General features: G+C 38.4%; 2 protein-coding genes across 2 annotated transcripts; both read right to left on the bottom strand.

The window, feature by feature from the left end:
- Positions 1 to 3225: 3225 nt before the first annotated feature.
- LOC121731114 (interferon-related developmental regulator 1) lies at positions 3226 to 11120 on the bottom strand. The gene is made up of 9 exons (XM_042120461.1): positions 10829 to 11120; positions 9634 to 9753; positions 8140 to 8387; positions 7870 to 7968; positions 7575 to 7682; positions 6823 to 6975; positions 6406 to 6594; positions 5835 to 6050; positions 3226 to 4833 (listed from the first exon to the last, which is right to left on the bottom strand). The coding sequence occupies exons 1-9, from the start codon at positions 10857 to 10859 to the stop codon at positions 4747 to 4749; spliced, it is 1251 nt and encodes a 416-aa protein (XP_041976395.1). The 5' UTR covers positions 10860 to 11120; the 3' UTR covers positions 3226 to 4746.
- A 1254-nt stretch (positions 11121 to 12374) lies between these two features.
- On the bottom strand, positions 12375 to 13325 carry LOC121731116. The gene has a single exon (XM_042120463.1). It carries the CDS (start codon positions 13208 to 13210, stop codon positions 12446 to 12448), a length of 765 nt encoding a protein of 254 aa, XP_041976397.1. The 5' UTR covers positions 13211 to 13325; the 3' UTR covers positions 12375 to 12445.
- Positions 13326 to 16880: the final 3555 nt, after the last annotated feature.

Genomic DNA, 16880 nt, shown 5'->3' with positions numbered 1-16880 from the left:
AATAAACGTCAACAACCACGCATACATACTATAGTTACACATCTTAATGGTACATTCTAATCGGTTAATGTAAACTAAACATTTTTTTCACTTCGCTGTCTTCTCAACGCGAGCAGACCATAGATTACCGCGAATTGTCCATTTTTTATCGTTGGATATAATAAAAATATTTTTTCGGATTACCTAAATAGTATTCGTAAGACAATATTATATGTCAGTGGAATAGTTATAGTATATTGGCGTACGCAGCTCATAATATGTGTCGTATTGGTAGTTTAGGGTTACTTGTAAGGTCTATTTTCGTATTATTTGATCAATTAAAAAATGCACTGAAAATATCAACATTTACACCCAAAGAAATGCCTGTGACATCAATACTAGAGTTATAAAAGGCAGACTAAAGCTGTTTCAAGGCAATAAATGCTTTCTTGACATTGACGAATTGGATTACATATACAAAGTTTAAGTTTTAACGGCCGTAATCAGAGTCATTTTTACGTGGGAGAGCCATGCTTCGGCACGAATGGGTCGGCTCGACCGGAGAAATACCACGTTCTCACAGAAAACCGGCGTGAAACAGCGCTTGCGCTGTGTTTCGCCGAATGAGTGAGTTTACCGGAGGCCCAATCCCCTACCCTATTCCCTTCCTTACCCTCCCCTCTCCTATCCCCTTCCCTTCCCACCCCTTCCCTCCCCTATTCCTTCTTAAAAGGCCGGCAACGCACCTGCAGCTCTTCTGATGCTGCGAGTGTCCATGGGCGACGGCAGTTGCTTTCCATCAGGTGACCCGTTTGCTCCCTTATTTCATAAAAAAAATGCTGATTAAACATCAATTTAATGAGAGTTTGACAGATAATGTATGGGGCTTATATCAAAATCTTCATCTTCATATTTTAATAATTACAGTTAACCCATCAATCCCCAAGCGGCAGCCAACAATTGATAATCTATTGTGTCTGCGATTCGCACGATGTAGGTGTTAAGTAATTAATGTTGGTCTCTGAGTGCGGCAATTATCTATGAAGCATATTTTTTATCTTGACACATGAGGACAAAACATTGTACAGCTCATCCAGTGTCATCAGTTGATGGATATTTTACAGTGCAATCACGGGGCCTACGTATCGCCTATTTTATTTACAGACTTTACTTTTCAAGTTTTCATACAATATAGATAATGTACAGTAAAACATCTTTATACTAGACCGTCCGAATTAGAGAGTGCACACACTTGTGTAATTTTATTAATTGATGCAGCAAAATAATGCAGAATTACGTACACGCGTCAAACTTACCTCTGTATTGAGCAAGTTTGATTTTCAAGGACCGGCTGTCTCTACTGTATGTTATTTATATTATGTCTTTTACTTACACCTCATACTTTCCACGACCATAGTCACCCGTGCCTATAGAGAAGAAATTTTCTCAATTTTGGATGCCTTACACGTTAAATTTTTGTCACGAATTTCATTGCTACGACTTTTACAATATTTATCGGAATTGCACTAGATTGTAATAGATGTTGTGTCAACGCGGGAGCGAATCTGGCTAGTCAGAACACCAAGTCACGGATCAATAGTCGTTGTCTCGCTCTCGCGCTTACTATATCGTGTGCGTGTGAGCGAGACAGCCTGAACTTCGAACTTGCGTGAATTGGTCCCCAGTTTCGTGGCCGCGTCGTGGATGTTTTACTCATGGACTCAATATTTTCATGTGTAATATTTAAGATATATTTAATGAGTGTCTTGATAGTAACAGATGCGTTGTAGCTAAATTTGATTATTTTTGGATTTTATTTTTGCCAACTTATTAACTTTCCAAACATTGTTAGCATTGTTTTGCCAGTGATATACAAGGTATTGAGTTCCTAACGCTGGCGCCTGGGGCGTTTGTTGCCCATACAAATCACAAAACAAATTACTCTTTCAGCGCTGCTACTTACACAGTACACTATATAAAGGACACATACACATTACACACCCTAAACTCTAAAGTATTATGTATAACTTTGTTTTGTAACACCTATTTTCTTTTTTAATTTTAATAAAGTCATATTTCAGGGGTTTTTAAAGGAGTTTATCCGTTCACTAGTGCTTTTGATGGCTAACGTCAAAACATTGACCAATCATCAACGCTGTTAGAGGGATCTCTCGTTAAAAACTCTTGGGAACCGGTCATTACTCAAATAGTTGTAATTTGTAAAAATTTAGCTACAACGGCACCTCTGTGACATGAGCTTAACTTTTATACCGGCTAAGAAAGGTGTTGGGACAGGCTATCAGATGGTTTATTGAGCAACGAAATCCTCGGGTCACGTGCCTCATTCCTGTAAATATTTAAAAAAGAAAATGACAATTGAAAGTCTACAGGTGCTCCCACACAGCAGTTATTTAACATTATAAAACAGTGTAACATTTTATAACAGCGTGTTGTTACGCTACAACATGTCAAGAAATAAACTTTTGTTATAATTTGTAAAAAAAGATAGACAACAATTGTTAAGCAACAGTTTTTAACGTTATAATATAACTGCTGTGTGGGATCACTGGGAACACCTTACCACATAAGGTTTCAAGGTCGAATCTAGTCTTTTCGTATAGAAGGCAATAAGAGCTGTCATAGAACCCACGTAAGGGTTCCTTCCATCCCCAAAGAACCCTAAAATAACCTTGAAAGTATTCCGTTGATGTTTAAAAACCGAATGCCACGTGATCAGAGGGATGTAAGTTTAAGATGTTGTTGTATCCGGGTTGATCTGTAAGTGGCTAAGATTGTAAGAGACGATGTCTGAAAATAAAGCTAGTCATGTGTTTATATTGCTGTTTCATTATAATAACCTTATAAAATCAGTTTATTTAAAATATCAGGTCTTCATAAAATATAGGTTTCACTATAGTTACTATAAGGCGCTTTGCAGACGAAGGGGCGGGGCGGGCCGGTCAGTTTCGCCGCGAACGATAGCACAAAGGGAATCCTATATTACCACGCACACGGTGGGCAAAAAGACCGTGTCGCAGGTGTCCAGCGGGCACTGGCGGCGCGTGTCCGCGGCTGCCCGCCGTGGATCACACAAACCAGTTTACATGCAGTAATGCAGACGGCGTGTGCTTTGTGTACGCGGCGCGGGCAGCCGCAGACATCGACGGGCGTACGCAACAAAGTTGACCGGCCCGCTCCGCCCCGTCGTCTTCACAGCGCCTAACTGGGTATAAAATAAAACACAAATTCTCGTAATAAATATTATTTCAACACTTTGTCACTAGCCTAGTTAAAGTACAAATCCGGGCCGCAATCCAACAAATCAAAATAATATTTACAGAGAAACAACATAATCTAAACGTAACTAAACGAATGCACATTAAATAAAAACCGTAATATATCAACCAGAAAATAATTTCCTTACTCCAAACTTGATATTTATCAAAATTTTAGGGTTTGGGTCCCTTGATGTCTCGAGAAATTTTAAGCTTAAAAAACGTAAAACAGGTGCTGGGAAGTTTATATCCAAATATTAAGGGCAGTGTCTGTCCATTGTTATACAATTTTTGCTGAATTTTCGCAAATTCTGGTGGCCTTGTAACAACATATTAATCAAAACGTTTACCAAAATCTCTCGTCTTTAGTCCCGGAACTTGGAAATTGTGAGGAGTTCCCAAACCCTATATCATATTTTACCTACTACATACTAGCAATTGGACTTTATTAGTAAAAGCAAAAATGTCAATATAAACATTAAAATATAACAAAGGCAGTAGGTTTGTGAGCGTCAATGAGATCCTATATCGCGTCTGAGAACGCTTATTGAGAGGACAAAACCGCTTGGGATTTCATCTAGGAAAATCTATAATTGAATCTCAATCATTAAAAATATCAGACAAACATTCATGATCAAGTTGAGAGTAAGAATAAAAATGTAATATTATTTCTTCAATAAAAGTGGATTTGTTAAATGTAAAAAATATAATATATTAAATATGTCAACTCCAGTCCCATTTTTGCCTGTAAAATATAGTGAGATGTGTCCAAAGACTTATTGCTTTTGCTCAAGATAAACATGAATTTGTTAGTTTTTGCAATCGGCACTAGATGGCGTGTAGTCGGTAATTTTGAAGTAATTATCCAGCGAGTTACACGAGCTAGGCCTAAAATCTTCATCTGAATTCTAGATCATTCTTTGGTACTACATCTAAGTCTATGTTGCTAGCGTTCACAACTACTTACAAAAGTTTTCAATTCACTAACATGGAAAACATGTTTGTTAGTAACCTTTTGCAGTGGACATTTTATTTAAAACTGAATTATTACATACGTAATCAGCTCGCAAATGTTCACAAAAATTTATCAAAATTTTATCAATAAAATATTAACAAATTATATACACAGGAAATAATGATAGAAACCGAAACAAGTTTTTACAGACGTGTGCGGGTAGTGTGCATGCGGGGTACGACTGTCCACGACGACGTATATTCGTTATGATCTCAATCATTTAATCACACACAGCCCATTCATTCTACTCTCAAAACGCTGTAACAGACTATTCGTAAGTATGAGGTACTATGCGGATAAGGCCTAAGTGTATGGTCGATAAATGGGGGTCTACATTTACCCCTATGGGCTGCTAGTTTATAAGTCAATCGCTGTTCAATCAGCCGTGGAAAGAGTGCGCTAGAGTGCTGTGCGTGTGGCCGAGCCTTTATATCGTCGTGTGGCCGAGCCCTAAGGCGTGACGTCAGTAGTCGATCTTTACATGGAGAGCGCCGCTGACCGCTTGTCGCGACTCTTGTTCCGCGCGACGGTTCGCGCCTTGCACGCCGCCGTGTTTTGTAAGTGCTGAAAAACAAGTTCAAATCAATATTAAAGCGTAAGTTGTACTAAGTGTTGCTTATTATGGGTAATTAAAATATGCTAGTGAATCTGTCAAAGTGATGTTTTATGTTTGTAATTAAATTTTACTGTAGATAAAATAAAATTATCGAGAGGTTATAGCACTTTGGTTATACGGGTTGTTTCTTATGCCCGTTGCAGACGATGCGCAGTAGCTTGCGCAAGTACTAATACTAAACATATATTTTCATCGTGTGAACGCATTTTGCTTAGTGAAAGTGCGAGTGCAAGTTGCTTAGTAGCACTCGCTTTGGTCCTCGCGCAAGTGCGACTCATTTGCCCCCGCTCCGTCTACTTCACCCCCGCGCTACTTCACTGGTCATCGTTTGAACATGCGTTGACCAGTACTAGCGCCAGTACTAGCGCCAGTTCAGTCTGTTTGTTGTTTTGGTAAAGATGTAGAAACCTACCACTAGATTTTTGGGGAGTTGGTTGTTTTATTGAGTCTTAATGTTTTAAGTTTGTGAATTAAAAAGGAATAAATGGAATTCAGACAAAACTATACAGTTTTCCTTTTTCTAAATTCTGTATTTCCTGCATCAGTTCCTCTGCTATCACTCCATTTAGCTCTTGAATTAGGCACTTAAAAAGTTTATTCAAAACCATACGCTTGTCCATGGTTGCCTACTATGCACTGGCACTATACAAAGCTACTTCGCGTGATCTTTTTACGTTTGAACGCTGGCGCAAGTACCTGCGCAAGTTACTGTGCATCGTCTGCAACGGGCATTAGCCTCAAGGCTGTTTGTACATCAACGCCGGAACCACTTAAAATATTGACGAAGTAAGTCGCTAAACAACGTATGTCTACCGTCAAGTGATAATTGTTAAGCGTCTTTATGTTGCCAAAAAATATTTTATCCTTATACCATTATGTCAAAAGGACAAAATGAATTGTTTAGCGTATCCATCTTATCAATATTTTTATTAGTAACAGTAATACTGACCCGCTGCAGCTTGTTGAGTTTCCGTTGTGGCGCGGCGCAAGCGGGCGCGGGGGGCAGCTCGAGCGCTGCACGCAGCGTGGGCGAGTGCGGCGCGAGCGTGTACAACGCACCACCGAGCGCCGCCGCGAGCGCCTCGTAAGCGCAGCGCGACGACCACGTGTCGCATACGACGCATTCCCCGCCCACTCGCACGCGCAGCTCGGGAACTTCGTCGTCCTTAAATATACAAATTATGTACTGTCGATGTGCTACACGCCTACACTGTACGAATATGAGTAGGTACCTCAAGGCCGATATTGATTTCAGCTATCGTATACAATATACATATACCGCTGCACTAAGAAAACTTATTTGGTCTGCACGCAAGTTCGAGAAGTCGTAGTGACTTCCTCGTAAAAAATGTTCTTGCATCATCAAACAAAATGTTATAAATGATAATGGTGAATATTTATAATTCTGTTTATAATATTATTATTGAAGGGGTGAACCGCTTTTGAATCTAGCCCGAGTAAGAGGTTCTTACGACATGTTCTCGTCGCTAGAAACTAGCACAATGTACTCGTGAACTCACCTCAAAATATTTGAGTATGTCGCGGAATGTCGCCCGCTGCAGTTTGCGGTCGCGTTTAGCGCGGTACTTGTGCGAGTCGCTGGCGAGCGCTCGCAGCGCGGCGAGCAGCTCCGCGTCGAGCGGCTCGTCGCCGTCGCTGTCGAGCGCCTCCGCTGCCACCGCCAGCGCCGTGCCCGCTGACATGCGCACCTGAAACCATTACGTTGCCTTGTTTTTTACTAGATAACCTGGTAAACTTCGTATCATTTTCCTCCTGACACCGACCGGCGAAGTAGTGCGGTGTTGCCGCACCGCCTACCCGTGGATGCGACGTTGCCAGACTTCAGCACGGTGTTTGTGTGCATGCGACTAAACGTAAGCGAATTATAATTGCATAAGCCCGCGCACTCCACCGCGTCGCCGCACGCTGATATGTACCTCTAGACTGGGCGCGTGTAGTAACCCCGCCATACGCGCCACGCTGGGCACAGCCGGCGCGAGCGGCAGCAGCAGCGCCCAGCCGTCGAGCGCGGCCGCGTGCCACCCGCCGCACTCCACCGCGTCGCCGCACACCTTCACGCTACCGTCACCCTGAAAAATAAAAAGGTATGTCAGCCCTGAAGTATTGTAGAAGAGGAATGTAACAAAAGATATGTCAGCCCTCAACTATTGTAGAAGAATGTAACAAAAGGTGTGTCAGCCTGTAGAAATAGAAAAAAGGTTGGTCACCTCTTATTGAAATGATCAATCAGCAAAAAGTTGTTTACCCCGGCCTACATTAATAAACCTTATATTGGCTGATACACTCTCAGCTTAATCTTTAAAGTCTTAAATAAAAAGAAACAGTATCCAAAGTAGCAGTTTGACAGCAAAGTTAAATGCGGACACGTCAGACATACATAAGATATTGAAGAATATAAAGAATATTAATTAAGAAAGAACATTCTATATTTACGCTGATCGCACATTTGTCTACACCGTACGCGACGTATCACGTAAGCGTCGATTGAATGTGCGAGGTTTCACATAATTTTATACAATGAATTCTAAAATACGGCGCGTTCGTGCTGATGTATGTGCGATCACCTTAAAACAGCATGTCAATAATGCTCAAGCATTATGCTGTTGCTGCTGCTGTTTTAACATTTGCCGTAATCGCGGTTTTTTAATACTGGTATCCGCAAAATTACCTTCAGATAGCTGCCACTGAATATGGTCTCATACATGTTCATCACGTCCATGATGATGGATAGATCTTCCTCCAGGAGATAACACAGCACCGCCAGAGACGAACAACACTGGAAATCGAGATTATAAGTTATAAACTTATCACAATAAATCTTATAACTAAGTAAATCTTTTTATTCATCCATTTAACAACATGAATTAATTTTATAACAATAATGCAGTGCAACTTGCGAGTAATATGATGTCAAAAACAAAAACAATATTAAAAAATCAAGTATTTAAACAATTTTTTTATACCTCAGCGCGCGTGTCGAGCGAGGCGGACTTGTCTGTGGCGAGCGCGAACAGCGCCGGCCGCACCTCGCTTATGTATTCCTCTGTGCCCTCGTCGCCGATCTAGAATATACAATAACAATTTTATTGACTAGCTGACCCGCTGACCCGGCAAGCATTAAAAAAATTGCACCCTCTTTACACCCATACCCAATTGCTCCATATATCAAGATCAATTAGTGGTTCATAGAAAGAGAATAAGAAGATAAAATGAAAAATATTATTATATTTTACCTGCAGGGCCAGTAGCGGTGCTATGGCGGCGGCAGCGCGGCGTTCAACGTCCTTGCCGCGTTTGAGCGCGCGCGCGACGTGGTCGGCGAGCGTGGCGCGGTGGGAGCACAGCAGGGAACCGAGATGGCGGCGCGTGAGCGCGGTGCGCAGCGACGTGAGCGCGCCCGCCCGCGCCGCCGCCGACTTCGCGCCGAGACCGTCGATCACCTCCATCACTTTCTCCTCGAACTTCTCCTGCATCTCGCTCTCTGTAAAACACATAGATGTCTTTAAAGTAAACTGACGCTGAGATCAGCTTATATGTAGCTTACCATGGACCTACTGACTAAATATAACAGAAAAAAAAAACACAAAAGAGATATAATTTGTGGAAGAGAGCCACAAGTGTGCAAAAGAAACACAATCGAAAAAGATAACTCTTGTGACATAATCAGGTAAAATTATAATAATAATTTGAAACCGAAACATCTGCAAAATATTTTGTTTTTAATTTTAAACCTGTAAGTCTTATCTCCATCCATCTTATTCATCAAGATATAATTATGCTGTTAAAAGAGCCAACAACCGTTGCTTCGGGAAAATAACTAATTTGTGGCTGGCAATGCTTCTTTAGGCATGAAAGGATTATTAAAGGTCAATGCATCCATATAAAAAAAACAATTTTCCTTTTTATAACTCTTTATCTTTAGGTCTTGCATAACCCAAAAAAACTTGACATTCAATAACTTATCTCAAGATAATTTAATCACTAGTTTTGTTTTTGTTTGGCAACAGATTAATATCAAGGTCAGGTAATTTTGATAAGTACTTTGTATTACATACAATGTGGACATTTTACAGAACACGGCAATTTCAACCACTAGTGACTAAAACATATTGTCTAGTCTAGTATATCCATACTAATTATGTACTAATATTATTAATGCTCAAGTGTGTCCGTCTGTTACCTCTACACGCCCAAACCGCTAAACCGATTTTTCTGAAATTTGGTATGGAGATCTTTGAATCCCGGGAGAAGACATAGGTTACTTTTTATCCCGGAAAAATGTATGATTCCCGCCCGATAAACAAATTTTGGCACAACAGAGTTGCGAGTGTCATCTTTTTTAAAATAATGTGATAAAACTCCTTTATGGTTTTAAACACAGTTTTTACATGACACTATAAATAAAAATAAAATAAAAATTGTTTTATTTCTGAATAAATTTGAATCAAATATTTTCAGAATGTTGAACTACATGTTGCCTACCACCGGTTCATACATAGTTATAATCAGATATATTATGTTAATGTTTAGTATATAATATTATTAGCATTGAATTTAGAATAGGCAGCTTCCTAGGGGGGGGTGGGGAAAATAAAGCAGCCTACTCTAAAAACAATATAAATCCAGCACTTAACATTATTATTTAATTAGCAATATTTTTCAATCTAGTGCATAATGAAACTAAACTTCAAATTCTTGCAGCTGGGTAAAAAATAAGCAGTAGTTACCTGCTTCATCATGGTTACTCCTGAGATCTGACTGTCCAGATGTCTCAGACAGATTGTCAGTTGTCATATCAATTCCTGCATCTTCGTCTGATGAGTAGACCACTTCGGTTCTTCTGTGATCTGTAATAAGTAAATTTGACATTACTTCTGTGGTTAAGTACATCACCATAGTAATAATATTGTAAGAGTGCACAATCTATAAAAAAAAAAAACAATCGCTCCATATTTATTTAAGTAGGAAAGCTTATTATTCTTCTTTAGGTACCATCATTTAATGTAAATAAGAACTAATGTATTCAAATATCATTATCATTAAATGTAAACTTATGAATATAATAAAAAAAATAAAACTTGATTATTTTTTACAATACTATACCAAGATTTCCAGGTTAAAAAATGTATCTTTGAGGAAAACTAAATGTTACACAATATGTATTGTTACTTGTACTGATTTCGATGTGGAGTCTTCAAAGGCAAAAGAATTGCTTAAACAAGTGACAAAATTACCCACAACAGCATAATTTATTTATTTAAATTAGGCGTCTTGGCCATATTATGTTATGTTGCATAAATATCAGAATTCAGAACCTTTCTTCTAACTTCCTTAGTTACAAAGAAGTAGTTTAATATTATGCAACATCATTTATATTTAATATTGGTGTTAACCAACATTTGGTATGTTAATAATAGATTGTTATCCTCAATAACAATAACATATGGTAATTTCAATCATTATTGTTTGTAGCATACAACAAAACAAGAGACAAAAGGATCATATTGGTGTAAGACATATGGTAGGAAGTTTTGATGCAAAACATTGTGTTTTCAGCCATATTCTACAGCAATAAGGAAGCAAAAGAGTACTCTTTAGATATTCCAACAATTTATTAATAGATTCCAAGGTTAATTACCTAAGTGACATGTTATGAAATATGAAAGCAGAGTGGCGTAAGTACCTAGGTAAACAGTAAATGTTAGCACCATGACAGTTTACAATCTTTGTGTTAGATTTATAAGCATATTTGGTTGTTGTTTGCGACGCTAATTTGTTTGAATTCGAAGTCCATGTGGGGTTTTACGTGGAGCTGTCATTACCAAACAAGATTGCACGCACAAGGTCGCAACGTGATCTCATTATTGGCAAATTCCAGACGGTTTTCTTGTTCCTACTCGAGTTTATGATGAAAGTTCTTACCTGATTTTCCTTTTTTCTTTCCTTTAGGCATGGTGAAGGAGCTCGTAGAACTGAGTTGACTTAAAATAATGCTAAAACCTTCTAAAACTATATAATTATTCACTACAAAAATTTACTAATTTGTTTCTCACTTAATCAAGAAGGAGAAAAACTTAATATTTCAGTTCTTATAGAACAATTTGGGCACCAAATGTAACATAAAACTAAAATTTCAGAAAAACTTTTTAACATGTTTAACCGCGTATCATGCACACACGACTCCGCTGATTTGCGCAATGCGTTCTGTCAAACATCAAACTGACTTTTATGCAAAAGACGTTTTGCCGCCATGTTGTTTGTATTGCTAGTAAAAAAATAATATTTAAATAATGTTGTGAAATAGGCTTAGGAAATACTTAATAGGTGTTTTGTTATTTCAAACCCTTATTTTTATGCCACAATAGCCCTACGTATGTAGGTATCAGTTATACGTAACTTTTAACAAAATTTCTAATTTATTTCTCTTCTCGGAAACATATTATTTTCTTTACTAGTAATACTAATATTAAGGCGATGACGCCTTGAATGACGCCATGACTTGGTAAGGGAATGCGGCGGCAATGATTCACGAACCGTGTTCTCATTTTCCAAGTTTCACATTCGCAGAAAAATGTTTTGCAACAAGCATGCTGCATGACGTTGTTTATAACATTTCATAATAAAATTAACTACTTACCTATTTAAGTACCTATCGAATCTTTATGTAGTATGTTAATTAAAACCGGCTAAAATAGAGTTTGTTTTTCACGCAGATTTTTTTGCGGGAGTTAAACGCACTTGTAACTCCTCTAGCGTTAAGAGTGTTTTACAGTAAACTCCCACATGCATATAATTTATAAATATTCTTTAAATAAGTACTCATAATATTATGATAAACCATAAAAAATATATACTTACTTACTTAATTATAATAGAGTGGTAAACTTTGTTTGTAAAGTTTTTGTTGTTGCATGTTGAAGGAGTTATTTTCGGTTCACTTCTTGACATAGATAATAGGTACCTAATTGTAGAAATCTCGTCTTCCACTGCCGGATATTTTTGGTAGTTGTTTCCCAACTGCTAGACCACCTCAAAGCCAGGTGTCTGGCAGTGGAAAGCAACAGCTGTCAAATATTTTTGGTCCGGTAGAAGAAGAGATTCCTAAGCTTTACCATAGAGATATTAAACCACCGTACTTTGTTTTTGATATCTATGAGCTTCTGGTTGACTTTCAAAACTGGATAGTGTGCTAATGTAACCGCACCCGAAACTCCGTAGTGGTCGTTCTTACCTTTATACGGCCGGGCCGGGCCGGAAGGGCCGGGTCATAAATATGTAAACTTTCAGCTTTTATAAAATAACAAAAGTCTGATCGTCGCTGGTTCTTACTCTATAAACTTATAATATTTACTATCATCTATTACCTCTTTGTCTATTACTACATACCTATAGACTATAACACAAATAAAACATGCAATCCATATAATATTTTTATTTTTATAAATAATCTCTACCTATGATACTTTCATAAAAAAAAATCATCCAACATCCAACATTTCCACACACTTCACACAACAGGAACGTAGTATTAAATTATTTTTAATAAACTAAACAAACTTGTATCCAAATAAACATGAAACTGAACACGAGACGGGAGGCTGAATTGTTCCTCTGCTCCTGGGCTCTCTCGTCGTTATTCTTCAGGTCCTTCCACACGGCCTTCATTTGGTTCGAGCCGGAGAGTTTCCCGAACTTGTATTCCGCACACTGCACAGTGACCATGGGAGGTAGACCGAGGAACAGGAGTCGCGAACTCGTTCGTTTGAAGGCAGCCGAGCCTCGCGTCTCCTCGATCTCCCGTCCGTTGATATACCATCGGATCTCCGAGTCGGGGGCGCCTCGGCAGTACGCCTTCATCTCGTCTCCTTCGCCGAACTCCTGCGCTAGACCTTCGAGGAGCGGTCGTCTGTGCTCGTGCCCGTGAACTTCCATGTAAGCTGTTCTGGTTTCGAACTTATACGGTGGCACGTCTCTCTCGATGTCGCATCTGTACAAGCCCGTCGCCTCCTCGGTGAGAGCGCCCAGCTTGAGGCGGCAGGCGGTGGGGCCGCAGGCGATCATCTCAACTCTGCCGACACCGATAATCGGGAACGATCTCGTGCTAGGTGCAACACCGGGTTTGTACCTGAAGAACTCGTTGGGTCCCTTGAACCAGTTGAGGAGCGTGAAGTTGGCGTCGTATCTGCATTCTATCTCGACCTCCTGCTGGCCAGGTGGGACCACCTCGGGCACGATCAGGTGGGTTATGTTGAAGGGCCGGGCCGTGGCTATAGCGAGAACGTTCAGCAGGGTCAGGAGAAGCATGGTGTTGGGGCGCGCGCGCGCACGACACTGCGCCCGTCCGTCCTGAGTCCTGACGCGCTCTTAATTAGACGGTTTATTAAACTCAAACACTTAACCGTCAAACCCTCGGGACCCGGGATTAGCTCTCGTGACTAATTGAACACGGTATTCTTGCAGAGGGGTGCATTGCCGCTATCTATTAAAAAATTGTAGGGCGCAAATTAATTGAATGTATTTAATAAATATCTCTATTCGATGTGAATTCATATGATAATTTTAATTAATACTAAGGATGAAGTTGAATAAAAATATTAGGTCACGCACGAATAATATCGTGTCAAAAATCGGTGAATTACGCTTGTCAAGTGTTTTGCACAATATTAACAAGACTTGAGTGACTCATTATAGTCATAAACCATGTACCTACTTATCATAAACTCTTATTTCTCTAATTTTGCGTAATAGGTATAATATACTATCTTATATCTTTAAACGATGATCTTGTATCTTGAAACGGGGCGATAAATCATTTTTAGAAAATGTAATTTTATTCGTGTTTTATCGAATACCGAGCGAATCTCGGTCAAATAGCGAGTGTTATATTATGTTAATACTGAGAAATGAGCAATAATAAACTGTGCAGTTATATCAAGTTATAATATAACTGCACAGTTTATTAGTGTTACATTTTATATCCACGATACTCCTTGTTCTCCTCCTCAATACACTTGTTTAATTTTTTATTTCATAACAAAGTACTATAGTCTAGTAAATAGACTAACTAAAATACATCTAATAATATAAAAAATCGCTGTCTGTTTATACTAGCTAAGAAAAATAATTAATTTCATGTCTCTAACTTTTTTGTTTTTAAATGATGGGATCTAGTTTACCCCATGTTTGCATCCACGGGTTGAAGTCGGCGCGGTGTCGTGTGGAGTGTGTCATCAATTTCGCGAGTTAACCCACTCGGCGGAATATCCGATAGAGATTTACGGGTGAACGAGCGGGGGTCACCTGATGGAATCATTGCACCTTGTCTAATCACAGTTTTTAAATATTCTGATCAAGTTTCTCATTATAGCTGGGAATGTTTGAACTTTGAATTTAATGTAATCTTCATTATTCTTCATATGAAAGTGAAAATATTATTATGATAGCGTGCTTGGGTCTATAATTATGAACTAGCTGTTTGACCGAGCTTTGCTCGGTATTCAGTAAAATACGAATAAAATGAAATTTTCTAAAAATGATTTCTAGCTAGATCGATTTATCGCCCCCGAAACCTATACTTACTAAATTTCATGAAAATCGTTGGAACCCCGCCCGCCTCGATTTGTAACTAAGTTTTAAAAGAACAACGGAACAAACTGTCACCGGCAGTATTTCCGGACCTATACGACCTGCAAACCTTCAAGAAAAGAGCGTATTCCCTTTTAAAAGGCCGGCAACGTACATGCACCTCTTCTGATGTTGCGAGTGTCCAGGATAGTTGCTTTCCATCAGGCGACCCGTTTGCTCGTTTGCTCCCTTATTTAAAAAAAATATATTTAAAAACTTTACAATTCTCTGTAATGCAAATTCAGCAGCTAGAAAGGTTGTCAACATTTTCCAATAATGAATAAGATCGTCCAAGATCGTTATGAATATAATATTCAATAATCCATACGTTTGAATTTCGGTCGTTGTCGGTCTGCCCACGCGCTCATCTCGGAAACAAGACATTACAATTTTATTACGAGTGATCTTCTTAAGTGTTATCAGCCTAATTGAATAATGCATAGTAACTACTCGCTTTATAATATCGCCATTCGCCGCTCTAGTGCGATCACCGGCTTTACTCGAATAAACTTTTGCTCTTAGAGTACTCGAATAAACTTTTAAATCCAGGCAAAAACTACAAAGCAGATTTTTAATTAAGGGGGTGACTAACTCTAAAGTGTCGATTTTATATATATTTATTATACTTGAAAATAATCCCCGAATTGTTTCATTTTCTAAAATTAGATACTACATTATATTTCCGAGAATTCAATCTGAGCAAAACACGATATCTTAAAATTTTCTCGATAGAAAAAAATCACAAAGATGCATCTAATTTTCACGAATTTTTCATTTATTGCCATAACCGTGCATTGAACTAAGTTAATATTTTAACACATTGTATAAAATTCTATCATTGAGAGATCGACCTAGCGGATTTTAAAAATGTTGTATATTTATCGAGTTATTGAGAAAAAACTAATTTGGCTATTATTAAAAAAAACGACGAAAAAGAACGGATATGAATCCGCGTCGTTCTTTTTCACCTGGCATACGAAATAGTCTAAGATCCCACTGCAAAACTATGCAGGTATCGAGTACACGCTTAAAACCACATTTTTACAAATATTTATGATTAGGAGAACATATTTCTACTGGGGTGCCAGTCCAAATAAGGCCGCAAATATTTAAAAAAAAATTTTAAAACATTGAGTTGGCGGGATAGATAAAATGTATTCATCAGGTATTGAAAGCAAACATGGTTCACGGCGATTACTATATAGATTTAGAATAAATCCGGTGTGCCGTTGGGCACTCGGCCGCAACTCTGTCGCAACCAGGTGTGAACAGGTACCATTCCGATACATTTTTGCATCCATAACGTATATTGATCTTTTATATATCAAATGGTAGCTTATTTTCTTCTTATAATTATGATATAGGTGTGCCTAATTAAATCTGGCCGCAAATAAGGGGTGCCGGCTGTCGAAGATGGCGAACTATCGAAAGTTGAGGAAAAGGGAGCTAGCGCGTAACATAAAACATTACGGGTCTAACGAGGATAGTAATAGTACATTATGTTAGTGTACTTAACCATCGGTTCAAACAATAGTAATAATCGGCCAAGTGCGAGTCGGACTCGCGCACGAAGGGTTCCGTACTACATATTATAGAGCAAAATTAGGCCAACATTTGTGTTTTTTGTATGGGAGCCTCTCTTATATTTTAATTTTACTTTGATTGTATTACTGATAATTAAGTTGCACATTTAATTGAAGATTTCATGAGATTTTCAAGTGCCTATCTGTTGCCATTATCGACATAGAGCGAAATAGGTCCAAAAATCACGTTTATTGTATGGGACTCCCCCTTGAATAGAAATTTCATTTTATTTTTAGTATTTGTTGTTATGGCGGCAACATAATCTATACATAATCTAAAAATTTCATCTCTCTAGCTATTACCATTCTTTAGTTACAGCCTGGAGACATAAAGACAGACGGACAGACAACAAAGTCTTAGTAATAGGGTCCCGTTTTTACCCTTTGGATACGGAACGGTCATTTTTAACGACCAAATAAATTAATACTCCAAAAGAATTGAAAAGTTTATTCAAGTGTTTAATAGTTTGTTACGTAAAGATTAAATATTCATAATATGATCTCTATGTCAAAAAATGAGTGGTTTTGTTGAAATCCTCAAATTTTTTGACATACATACATTTTTACATACTTGCATTTTTTATACATATAATTTTGGTGAAAATTTTTGTATCCACCAATATTAGAGATTTAGAGTGGGTTGAACCCCCTTACTTTGACTATGACTTTAACTTTAACCATAACAAAATGTCAAATGAACTGTCAAATCCCTAGTAAAAGTTCATAAACTAACTAACTATAAACAAGTGGAGCTACACGACCCTAAA

The sequence above is a fragment of the Aricia agestis genome, chromosome 10 (genome assembly GCF_905147365.1).
Source record: "Aricia agestis chromosome 10, ilAriAges1.1, whole genome shotgun sequence".
Lineage (NCBI taxonomy): Eukaryota > Metazoa > Arthropoda > Insecta > Lepidoptera > Lycaenidae > Aricia > Aricia agestis.
This window is presented reverse-complemented; position numbering and strand designations above follow the sequence as displayed.

Coding starts and splice junctions, on each gene's coding strand:
- LOC121731116 (XM_042120463.1), bottom strand. CDS start 13,210: ATGCTTCTCCTGACCCTGCTGAACGTTCTCGCTATAGCCACGGCCCGG.
- LOC121731114 (XM_042120461.1), bottom strand. CDS start 10,859: ATGCCTAAAGGAAAGAAAAAAGGAAAATCAG. Junction 6,595..6,822: donor TACACGCGCCCAGTCTAGAG/GTACATATCAGC, acceptor TAATGGTTTCAG/GTGCGCATGTCAGCGGGCAC. Junction 4,834..5,834: donor AACTCAACAAGCTGCAGCGG/GTCAGTATTACT, acceptor CTTGTTTTTCAG/CACTTACAAAACACGGCGGC.